This window comes from Rhinatrema bivittatum, chromosome 1 (genome assembly GCF_901001135.1).
Source record: "Rhinatrema bivittatum chromosome 1, aRhiBiv1.1, whole genome shotgun sequence".
NCBI classification, from domain to species: domain Eukaryota; kingdom Metazoa; phylum Chordata; class Amphibia; order Gymnophiona; family Rhinatrematidae; genus Rhinatrema; species Rhinatrema bivittatum.
The window spans coordinates 257533233-257545702 of NC_042615.1; the positions used below are offsets into that span (position 1 = coordinate 257533233).

At 44.4% G+C, this 12470-nt stretch overlaps 1 protein-coding gene across 1 annotated transcript in view; it reads right to left on the reverse strand.

Moving 5' to 3' along the window:
- Positions 1–12470, reverse strand: part of C1H20orf194 (chromosome 1 C20orf194 homolog) — a 794595-nt gene that overhangs the window by 577306 nt on the left and 204819 nt on the right. The window contains 1 exon segment of the mRNA XM_029594038.1: positions 5139–5220. Coding sequence (XP_029449898.1) covers positions 5139–5220 — 82 coding nt within the window.

Sequence of the window (12470 nt, forward strand, 5' to 3'; positions counted from 1 at the left end):
ACCTCTGCTCCTCCTTTCCTCCAGGGTGTACATATTTAGATTCTTCAATCTCTCCTCATAAGTCATTCGATGAAGACCTTCCATCTTAAATGTACTCTTACAGATAAGGTCTGGAGACCAGAGTCTGAGAGGTGCCATAGATAGTCTAATAAAGATGATGTAGTGCAGGAAAAAGGGTCAAGACTGTTTTGTGTGCACTATGCGGTAAACCGTTGCCACTTAGCACAATAGTTCTTTCGTGTGGAGGGTTTACGTGAAGCTACAAGCACTTGAGAGACATTAGTTGAAAGATTGAGAGGTTGTAGAATCAAGCTTTCAACATCCACCCTGTGAGGGATAGGGATTGAAGGTTGGGATGACGCAACCTGCCCTGATCCTGAGTTATGGGATTGGGTGCTGTGCCCAGGCGAATTCGGTCTCTGATCGAGAGATCGAGGAGTATTGGAAACCATACTTGTCGAGGCCAGTATGGGGCTATGAGTATCATGGACCCTTTGTTCTGTTGTAGCTTCACTAGGGTTTTGGTTATTAGCGGTATCAGGGGATACACATATAGAAGACCTGAATTCCAGTGGCGAGCAAAGGCGGTCCGGGGTAAGCGGTTTCTCTGCTTGTGTATGGAGCAATAATTTTCCACTTTGTATTCAGTTGTGATGCAGAGAAGTCTACTGTTGGTTGGCCCCAACGTTGAAAGATCTTGGTCCCCACTTCTGGATTCAGAGACCACTCGTGAGGTTGGAATTGACGACTGAGGCGATCCACAACTATGTTGTGAATGCCTTCTAGATAAGTGGCCCATAGAAACACTGAGTGTATTAGGGCCCAGTCCCAAATCTGTGCTGCTTCTTGACAAAGGAGATACGAGCCCGTACCTCCCTGTTTATGTACCACATGGCTACCGTGTTGTCTGTTTGCATCAGAACAGTCTTGTGGGAAAGGCAGTCCTTGAACGCATGCAGCGCATAATGTATAGCTCGAAGCTCTAGGAAGTTTATCTGAAAGGTAGCTTCGAGTTTTGTCCAAGTACCTTGAGTCTGCAGATGGCCAATGTGTGCTCCCCACCCTAAGGTGGATGCATCTGTAGTTATCGTCACTTGCGTAATTGGTTGTTGGAAAGGTAGGCCTGTTAGCAAGTTATCCATGTTTGTCCACCATAGGAGCGAGAACCGTAGTTGCTGAGTTACTTGAAACTGGATAAGACAGTGGTTGAATGGAAAAGGTAAACAGTGGAGTGTCTCAGGGATCTGTACTTGGACCGGTGCTTTTCAATATATATATCAATGATCTGGAAAGGAATACGACGAGTGAGGTTATCAAATTTGCAGATGATACAAAATTATTCAGAGTAGTTAAATCACAAGCAGACTGTGATACATTACAGGAGAACCTTGCAAGACTGGAAGATTGGGCATCCAAATGGCAGATGAAATTTAATGTGGACAAGTGCAAGGTGTTGCATATAGGGAAAAATAACCGTTGCTGTAGTTACACGATGTTAGGTTCCATATTAGGAGCTACCACCCAAGAAAGAGATCTAGGCATCATAGTAGATAATACATTGAAATCATTGGCTCAGTGTGCTGCAGCAGTCAAAAAAGCAAACAGAATATTAGGAATTATTAGGAAGGGAATGGTTAATAAAACGGAAAATGTCATAATGCCTCTATATTGCTCCATGGTGAGACCACACCTTGAATACTGTGTACAATTCTGGTCGCCGTATCTCAAAAAAAGATATAGTTGCAATGGAGAAGGTACAGAGAAGGGCAACCAAAATGATAAAGGGGATGGAACAGCTCCCCTATGAGGAAAGGCTGAAGAGGTTAGGGCTTTTCAGCTTAGAGAAGAGACGGCTGAGGGGGGATATAATAGAGGTCTTTAAGATCATGAGAGGTCTTGAACGAGTAGATGTGACTCGGTTATTTACACTTTCGAATAATAGAAGGACTAGGGGGCATTCCATGAAGTTAGCAAGTAGCACATTTAAGACTAATCGGAGAAAATTCTTTTTCACTCAACGCACAATAAATCTCTGGAATTTGTTGCCAGAGGATGTGGTTAGGTTTGGATAAGTTCTTGGAAGAGAAGTCCATTAACTGCTATTAATCAAGTTTACTTAGGGAATAGCAACTGCTATTAATTGCATCAGTGCATCAGTAGCATGGGATCTTCTAGGTGTTTGGGTAATTGCCAGGTTCTTGTGGCCTGGTTTGGCCTCTGTTGGAAACAGGATGCTGGGCTTGATGGACCCTTGGTCTGACCCAGCATGGCAATTTCTTATGTTCTTATGTTGTATCCATTGGTTTCTTAGAGTCCATTGAGTGAGTCTCATGGCTAATCTGGCCATAGGAGTGACATGAACTGTGGAGGCCATGTGACCCAGAAGAGTGAGGCATTGATATGCTGTCATCTCTGTCCGTGCGTGTAGAGAGTCCGCTAACAATGCGAGTGTCTGTGCACCGTCTTTTGGCAGGAAAGCTTTTGCTGTTATGGTGTTTAATTCTGCTCCAATGAATTGCAACAGATGAGATGGTGTGAAGTGGGATTTCTGGTAGTTGATAAGGAATCCCAACGAATGGAGTAGAGTTATTGTGAGCTTGAGGGAGTTGAGAGCTCCTTGTCTTGTTTGGCTTCTGATGAGCCAATCGTCCAGGTAAGGAAACACGTGCACTCCTTCCTTGTGCAAGTGGGCAGCTGCCACTGCTAGGCACTTTGTGAACATTCGAGGTGCTGATGCAAGACCAAATGGTAGCACCTTGTATTGGAAATGTTGACTTCCTACTAGGAATCGCAGATACTTGTGATGAGGAGGGAATATTGGAATGTGAGCGTAAGCATCTTGAAGATCCAGAGAACAGAGCCAATCTCCTTTTTGAAGTAGAGGTAGCATGGTGCCCAATGATATCATCCTGAATTTTTCTTTTTTCAGGAATTTGTTGAGATTCCGGAGGTCCAATATGGGACATAGGCCTCCTGTTTTCTTTGGAATGAGGAAATAACGGGAGTAGAATCCTCTGCCCTGCTGAGGCCGGGGAACTGGTTCCACAGCCCTGGCTCTCAGAAGGGTGGATAATTCTTTTTGTAAGAGTGTGGATTGGCTATGTACTATCCAAGACAAAGTGGGTGGAGTATTGTTTGGTACAGTGAGGAAGTCTAGGTGATACCCTTGAGATGTTACGGAGAGTACTCATTGGTCCATGGTGATGCATGACCAATTGTGTTGGAAAAACGTGATCCGACCTCCTACTGGCAAATTTGGGGTTGGATAGGTAAACAGGCTGCTGTTCTCTGGTGTCATTTCAAAACCTCAAAGTTGACCCTGTTTGAGGAGGGGGTTGAGCTCTAGGCGCTCTTGGTTGCCTGGTCTGCGTTCTTTGAGGTGGCCTAGATCTTCCACGGGCAAGAGGTGGATAGTAACCCCTTGGCCTGTAGCATGGCCGTTTAGATTCTTTCCTTGGGAGTCTTCTTGATGATGCTTGAGACTCCTGAGGTGCAGAGGACAGCTGTCTCAATGTTTGTGAATGCTCTTTTAGCTGGTAAACTGCTTCCTTTACTTTATCCCCGAAGAGACTGTTACCTACACAAGGGAGATCAGCCAGTTTTTCCTGTACTTCCGGTCTCAGGTCGGAGACCTTGAGCCAGGCCCATCTACGAGCACTTATACCGGTGGCTGACATTCTTGATGCAGTCTCAAAACTGTTGTACGCTGCACGAACTTCGTGTTTGCCAGCTTCCAAGCCTTTATGTTTTATGGAAGTAAAAGACTCTTGGAATTGCTGGGGGAGAGTTTCAGAGAGTTCTTGAATGTTTCCATAAGTTACGCTGATATTGCATCATATATAACTGGTAGGACGCAATTCTGGAGACAAGCATGGAACCCTGAGACATTTTCCTGCCTATGTTGTCCAAGAATCTATTGTACTTACCCGGTGGATTACATGAATGAGGCTTTATTCGTTTGGATTTCTTTTCAGCTGACTCAGCTACTACTGAATTGAAAATTAAAATAGAATATACAGCAAAGATGTCAAAAAACATGGAGCAATCCAAGGCCAAGAAGCCTGCATTAAGTGGATTTAAGGCCTGCATCTGTGGGTCCCACATACTTATCACAGGTACTGATAAGTAAATTGTAAAAGGTGCGCTTGCGCCCATAAATGCACGTATTGGGTATGCGAGCAAAAATACTCTGTTTTTTATGATGCATGCAAGTACGCATCTACCATTTATTCTCACAGGACAAGCAGGATGGTAGTCCTCACATATGGGTCACATCACAGGACGGAACCCAATCACAGAACACTTCTGTCCAAGTTTCCAGAACTTTGGCCCCTACTGGGCATGCCCAGCATGGCACTAACCCTGCAGCCAGCAGGGGTCCCCCTTCAGTCTTCTTTTTTCCGTACAGCAGTAGCCACGTGGATAAGGAGCTCTGCAGAGATTCCTGACAGGAATGTTCCTCACGGAATTACTAAAATTTAATTTATCCACAGGGGTCCCTCCTTCAACTTTTTCAAGCCGCGGTACTCCGGTAAGTTTTTTACCCGTTTTCCGTCGATTACCGTCGGGTTTGGCCCTCGCGGCCTACTGGCTGTCGACTGTACCGCGGCTCAATTTTTTCATGGAAATGGCGTCTGAGTTCCGCTGGTGCCCGGACTGTAATCGCATCATGTCCATCACAGACCCTCACAAAGTCTGTGTAATGTGTCTCGAAAGTGAGCACGATGTCCTAACCTACACCAAATGTGCCCTTATGACACCAAAAGGTCACAAGGCTAGAATGGAGAAGATGGAATTTCTCTTCTGCGCTCAAACCCTGACACCGTCCATTGCACTAGGCCCCAAAAAATAAACATTTTTGAGAAACAGACTGGGACATATCAGTGCTGCAGCTCAGATGAGGAAAGACTTAGTGGCTCACAAAGAAGCATGTGTGCATGGGAACTCCTGCACATGCTCAATAAAGCTTTTAATGAGCTTTGAGAGCACAGTCTGTGTTTCTACTGTCAGATGATGCTACCCACACATTGTAGCTAATTCATATCCGCTTCACGATGACTTTTTTTCAAATTGTAATTCAGTCACTAAAGAAACATTTAAGAGGCTATATATTACATATGCCATTCTGAGATACATACCTAAATAAGGAACATGCGTAGTACCAAAAAAGTATGTCCGTGAACATGCCAAAGGTCCTTTTGGAGAAACACATTGTGCTACCTGGTTGTCAAGATGAATGAGATAACATTAATACAATCAAATTAACAATATTTTCAAAAAATAAGGTAATGCATGAGCCATTTATAGATTTTATAAATATATCACCATAGCAGAAAAAGAGGTGCTCTCAGCATGAAAAGGAGAAATAAATGTCTTACATATTAATTTCCTTTACTTTTGCTACATCAGTCCAGAAACTATGGGTTTATCCTCTCATACAGTACATATGGAGGCAGAGTTCTACTTTTTTTTTTTAATGATATCACTAGAATGCATGTGATGTCCAGAACTAATTCAGCCAGTGTTCTCTACTAAAAAGCCATTGGATGGGAACTTGGAGTTGAGCTCTTATAGCAAAAAAAAAAAAAAGGGGGGGGGAAAGGAAAGAAAAAGGATTAGTTTAGGATTTTCAGCCTTTTTAATATTTTTAAAGTGGCTAGAATTGTGGGCCATGCTCATGCAGATGTTGCTCCTCCAGTGAAACGAGTCCTGGTGACAATTTGTTTTTTCTTTCTCCTTTACCATTTTTCTTTATCAGCAAGGAGGAGTGCCTGCTCTCTGATTCGGCCAGGGTTTTGTTACGAATTAGATTGAGTTACCTGCACTTTGGGAGCAATTTTCTTGCTCTATCACAGCCAGGAGCTGCTTTAAAGTCTCTCACCATCTGAGAAAAGTCGCCGCTGCGGCAGGTGTGGTGTAAAGTGCAATTCTTCTGAAGGAAGTTTATGCTCGGTGTGCCGCAGTAAATCTGAATCGCTAGATTTGGTGAAAGCTTCAGAGTTAGTAAAGAAAGTAGATTTGCTTAACGCTTCAGGTAAGCAAAAGCCTCTTTCTAGGGCAGCCTCAGCCACCGGAGAGCCGTCAGCGGCAGTCGTTCTAACAGCTGACTTAGATGCGGCAGCTATCTTGATTGAGTCACTGGGAGTGTTGTCAGCAAGGGCAGGTCCCAATTTAAGCCAGGGACGTCCCAAAATTAGCTCCAGTGCTAGATTTTCTCTGAGGCAAAACAGGAAGTTCCCAGTACCAGCTCTGAGTCTTTAACTGATTTTTTTCACTTTACTGCATCAGGCATTTCATGCCTTACAAGGAGATCTTGATGATATTTCAGAGTATGTACAGGGTGATTCTTCAGCTGCTGAGGTTTCTAAATCTCAAAAGAGAAAGAGGTTGGATTCAGATGAAGCTGAATCCCTTTCACTGGATTTGCATCATTGGGCAGATTTAAGAATGGAGGATAAAAGAGGAGGAAGTGGCAATGAATCTTTAGAAAAAGGTAAGATTCATTCAGAAGAGGATGAGGAGGAACAGATCAGGTTGTTCCATAAGGAGGAGATATCTACATTTATTTTGCAGGTCACTTCTGCATTACGCCTTGAGGAAGAAAAATATGAAGAGGCTCCAGGTTGAGATCCAATCATGAGAGGCACACATAAGTTAGCTTCTACCTTTCCTATGCACCCAGAGACTGAGGCTATGATTATGGCCAAGTGGGAATCTCCTGAAGCTGGATATAGGTGTCTAAGAATTATTAATAGATTGTATCAGATGCCCTCTAAGGTTCTTGATCATCTTTTCAGCAACTTAAGGTTGATGTGATGGTTGCAGCAGTAGCCAGGACTACTATTCCTGTGGAAAGAAGTGCTTCCCTTGAAGATGCACAAGATAGGAAGCTAGAGGCAGTTCTTAAGAATCATTTTTCTGCAGGTTTCTTTATGCTACAGGGAGCAGTTTGTGCTACTTATGTTGCTAAATCTCTGCTCCAGAATTCTGTAGTTGTCTGAGGTAGGAAGCTCTGCAAAGCTAGAGTCGGCTACGGCTTATTTACCTGATGCTTTTTATGACAATCAGAATCTCAGCTAGGTCTTTAGCTCTTTCTGTGGGAGCCAGACAACTTCTTTGTGTTGCGCCCGGTCGCAGACGGCTGCGACCTCTCATGCTCACCTCTTTTTTCGCTGCACCATCAAATCTAGGACGAGTGGCAGCCTCCGCCAGTCACCACCGACTTCCCTTGCGTTCCTGGGACGGCATGGGCGCTGCCGGCCACCATCTTGCTTCTGGAGTCACATAGGCGCACGCATGGGCCAGCTATGTACACGTCATGGCAGGAACCTCGGGGGCATCCCCTCTGGATGTCATAGTCTCGCTACCTGTACTTAAGCAGACCGGCCCTATGCACTGACGAGTTAGCAAGGAGTTTCCTCATTGCTGAATCCATTTTTCTTGGACTACCTGTTCCAATTCCTGGCTTGCTGTGCGAATGCTCTGAGTACCTGCTCCTCGGGGGTTCTTCCGCGTTCCTAGGCTATCCGCTCCTCGGAGGGCCTTCCTGCCTTTGAACTCCTGTTTGTTCTACTTCTCAGGACTTCCCTTGGAACCACGTCTCGTGAGTACTTCCATCGGACTTCAACTCTACCAAGCCTTGCTGGGATTCCCTGTGGTGTACCCCATGCCTCGGGCCACTACCGCGTCATCCTCAGCAGGATTCGCTTCACCATACCCTGCGCTGCAGATTGCTGCCTCAACGTCTTCATGAAACTTCTGAGCTTCCTTCTGACTACCTCAGCATCACCATCATTGTACAGTTATCCTCGGCATACCCCGCACCGCGGGCCACTACCAGATCTGCACACCAGAGGTAATTGCTTTACCACTGAAGAGACTGTCTGGCATACCCTGCTCCGCTGGCATCTACCAGATATTCACATCTGAGATATCACCCTGGGCATACCCCTTGCTCAAGAACTGTATTTATACTGCAGTCCCCGCTTCATGGGTTTTGCTCTTTCTCCTCTATAATAAAGTCTCTCTTACAGCTGTGTCCTAAGCCTCTGAGACCGCGCCTACCAACAGTGAGGCCCACAGGGCTCCTCCCTGTGGGCGGAGTCATCTCTCCTCAGCCCAGGGTTCACATCCATATCAAAACATAACACTTTGGTTAAGAAATTGGTCTGCTGACTCATTGTCAAAATCTAGCCTCTCTCATTTACCTTTCAAGGGTAAACACATTTTTGGGGAGCATGTAGATCATTTAAAGAGGAATCTGGGGGATTCACATGCTCAGAGATTACCTGAGGATAAGGTCAAACCCAGTATTTGTCCTTATAGAAGCCATAGTCAATTTATGGAAGCTAAAAGATATAGACTGGACAAACGAGCAATGCCTCAGACTTCTAGAGGTAAAGGTAGATCTCAGTCCTTTCGTGGTGCACGGAGATCAAGTGAGATGCTGCCCGCTCCATCAGTGGTTCACATGAAGTCAGGAGGATTCATTTTCCAGGGGAGCCTATAGGGGGCTTTTCTTGGAGAATTGATCCACATTACTTCAGATCAATGGTTTTTGGATATAATCCAATATGTTTATGCCCTAGAATTAACAAGATTGGTAAAAGACCATTTTCTAATCTCGCTTGTCCATTTTCCAATCAAGGTTGCCACAATTCATGGGATGTAAACAAGTTGATTCAATTGTAGGCAATTCACCCTTTTCCAATAAGAGAGCATCAAAAGGTATATTCTATTTATTTTGTTATTCCAAAACAGACAGTTCATTCAGACCTATTTTGGATCTAAAAGAGTTAAAATCAGAATATTGATTCCATATGGAATCTCTTCACACGGTCAAGCCTCAGTATGCAAAGGCGAGTTTTTATTGTCCCTCGATTTGAAAGAGGCTTATTTTCATATCTCAATGAAGCAAGAATGTCAGATTTCTCCGTTTTTGTATAATCAGCCAACATTTTCAGTTTATTGCCCTTTTGGGCTGGCAACAGAGCCAAAAACCTTTACAAAAGGTAGTAGCTGCCTTTTTAAGAAGGAAATGAATTTTAATTCATCATTATTTGGATGATTGGTTAATAAGGGCAAAATCATATTCAGAGGGGATAATATCGATGGAGACGGTAGTCTCATTACTCCAACGATTAGGATCGGTAATCAGTTTTACAAAGAGTCATTTGCAACCCTCCCAGACGTTAAAACATCTAGGGGTGGTATTCGATTCAGCAACTGGTATGGTATACCTTCCGAAGAAAAGAATTTCAAAGCTTTGTGCCCAGGTGAAAGGTTCTTCAGTTCAGCAAGCTCCAACTGCTTGGCATTACCTGCAGCTTTTAGATTCATGGGCTTCAACTCTTGTGTTAGTGTCTTGGGCAAGAACTTAGATGAGCCCTCTACAGATTTCAATCCTTTCAAGATGGAATCCACAGATTCAGGATTACAAGGTGCATCTTACATTATCCAATGAGATTCGAGTTTCTCTAAAATGATGGACACATTATCCAAATTTAAAGAAGGGAATGCCTTTAGAGAGCCCAGACTGGGAGCTTCTGACAACGGATGCCAGTCTGTTAGGCAAGGGAGCACATTACAAGATCATTATGCTCAAAGTCTCTGGTGCCAGAGCGAGGCACAATGGTCAATAAATCACCTAGAGACCAGGGCTATCAGACTGGTTCTGTTGATTTTTAGCCTCATCTTCAAGGAAAGGCAGTGAGAGTTTGATGCAACAATGCAACAGCAGTTCATATATAAACAAGCAGGGAGGTACATGCAGTCAAGGTGTTTTGGAAGAGACACCGAACTCTTGTTTGCTTGAACCAAGAACCATCTGCTTCAGTTGACAGCTCAACCCATAGCAGGCCATGTCAATGTTCTATCAGATTATCTAAGTCAGAGCTTAATAGATCCTGGAGAATGGGAATTATGTCAGGAGTTATATTTGCAGATATTGCAGAAATGAAGGCCATATCAGTTAGATCTAATGGCTTCCAATCAAAGCAATAAGGTAAGGAGGTTTTTCAGTTGCCGCAGAGAAGTAAACAACAATGCAACAGATGCTTTTCAAAGGGTTGGAAGAGATTAGTAGATTAGCCTCTACTCTTACCACAGGTCAAGGGTCTTCTAAAAAAGGGACCTGCAGAGATGGAGGATCCAACTCTATTCTTGCCTATGGCTTGGCTACTGAAAGGGCAAGGTTAGCAAAGAGAGATTACTTGCCCTCAGTGATCAATACAATGTTGCACTCTAGAAAACGTTCCACTTCTCTATCTTATATAAGAGTTTAGTGCATATTTGAGGAATTTTGTAGGAGCAGGAATTTATCTCCATGGATTGCACAAGTAAGGGATATTCTCGCCCTTTTGCAGTGTGGTTTGGATAAAGGTTTAGCTTTAAACTTTGAAAGTTCAAATAACTGCAATTTCTTGCTTTCAGGGGCTAATTAATGGTAGTTTAATTTCTTCCCATAGGGATATTTCCCATTTTTTAAGTGGTGTGAAACATATACGTCTTCCTGTCAAATCTGTTTTTCCTCATCAGAGTTTAAATTTAGTTTTGCATTAACTAAATCTCCTTTTAAGCCTTTAAGTGAAACTACTATTAAGGATTTAACCTGTTAAACAATCTTTTTGGTCACAATTAATTCTGCAAGGCCTTGACATGTCAATCCCCTTTCTTGAGGTTTACAAAAAATTCTGTTATTTTAAGGCCAATTTCTTCTTTCCAGCACAGGAAACTTTGACTGGCACAATGACAATGCTCTGCATGCCAGTATCCACGCAGCCACATGGGGTCCCTCTTCAGTCTTATAGAATTCATGAAAAATAAAATAAACTTAGGAAACCCAACTCCACAAGGTGACAGGTAGGTCATGTGAGGACTAACATCCTGCTGTCCTAGGAGAATATCTGTTACAGGTAAGCAACTCTGCTTTCTCCTAGGACAAGCAGGATGGTAGCCCTCGCACATGGCTGAATGTGTAGCTACAGGCTGTTCCCACTCATAAGATAGCCAGCACTTAACAGGTGCCAACGTGCACAACAGCCTGTGCTGCTATAATAAAGGGATATAGCCGGAACCCGAACAAAGGGCCCGAAGCAGGGAGAATTAGGTTTCACAGCTGAAAAAGAATGCGGAGGACAGACTGACAAATTGTTGTCACGTTGGCCATCCTTGTCCAGACGGTAATATGAGGCAAAAGTGTGGCGTGAACTCCAAATTGCAGCCTTGTAGATCTCAGCCACTGGCACCACACGCAAGTGGGCTACCGAAGCTGCCATGGCTCTTGCAGAATGAGCCTTCACATGGCCGCCAAGCGCATGTAGCAGAAGGAAATACAATCTGCTAGCCAGTTCAATAAGGTCTGCATAGATTCTGCAAATCCTGATCTGTTTTTGTTAAGAGAGACAAAAGAGTTGCGTGTACTGCCTATGGCCTACCGTATGCTCCCGATAAAAGGCTAGGACCCTATTGGAATCCAGTTTATGCAGAGCCCACTCACTCTACTGTGAATGCGGTTTTGGAAAAAAGGAGGGCAAGATGATAATCTGATTGAGATGGAATTCCGTCACCATCTTCGGCAGGAACTTAGAGTGCATTTGCAGAAACATCTTATCATGAAAAAAGTTTGTATAAGGTGAGTATGACACCAAAGCCTGAAGTTCACCGACCCTGCATGCAGAGGTGACCGCTACTAAGAAGATGATCTTCCAGGACAGATACTTCAGGTCACAAGACTGCAGGGACTCAAAAAGGGCCCTCATGAAGTGGGCTAAGACCACACTGAGATCCTGGGATACCACCAGGGGCCAAATCGGAGTCTTGAGTTGAAGTAGGCCTTGCATGAAGCGTCCCACAAGAGGCTGCATTGAGATAGTCAAGCCATCGACCTCTTGATGTTAAGCCCCAATAGCTCTGAGGTTGACTCTCACGGAGGTGGTCTTCAAACCAACCTGAGGTGCAGCAGGTAGTCCAGAAGCTTTGAGGTGGAACCCATGTCCTTCACACCAAGCCGAGAAACTCTTCCATTTGAGGTTATGAGACCTCTTAGCGGAAGGATTTCTGGCCTTCAGCAGGACTCGAGACACCTCTTCCAAGATGCTCAAGGTATGCAACATCCATGCTGTGAGAGAATGCTCGTGGGTTGGGATGACACAGCCTGACCTGATCTTGAGTGATCAGGTCTGGAGAGGTGCCCGGACTGATCGGTGCCCGGAAGGAGAGGTCTTGTAGAAGCGGGAACCAGATCTGCCTCGGCCAATAGGGTGTAATTAGGATCATGGTTCCCTGGTCCTGATGGAGCTTCAGAAGAGTCTACATCACTAGTGGAAGTGGAAGGTACGCATACAGAAGGCCGGAGAACCAATGGTGAGTGAAGGCATCTGACATCAGCTTGCCGTCCCCCCCCTGAACAGGGAGCAGAACTGCTCTACTTTCTTGTCACAAGGGTAAGCAAAGAGATTCAGATCTGGGAT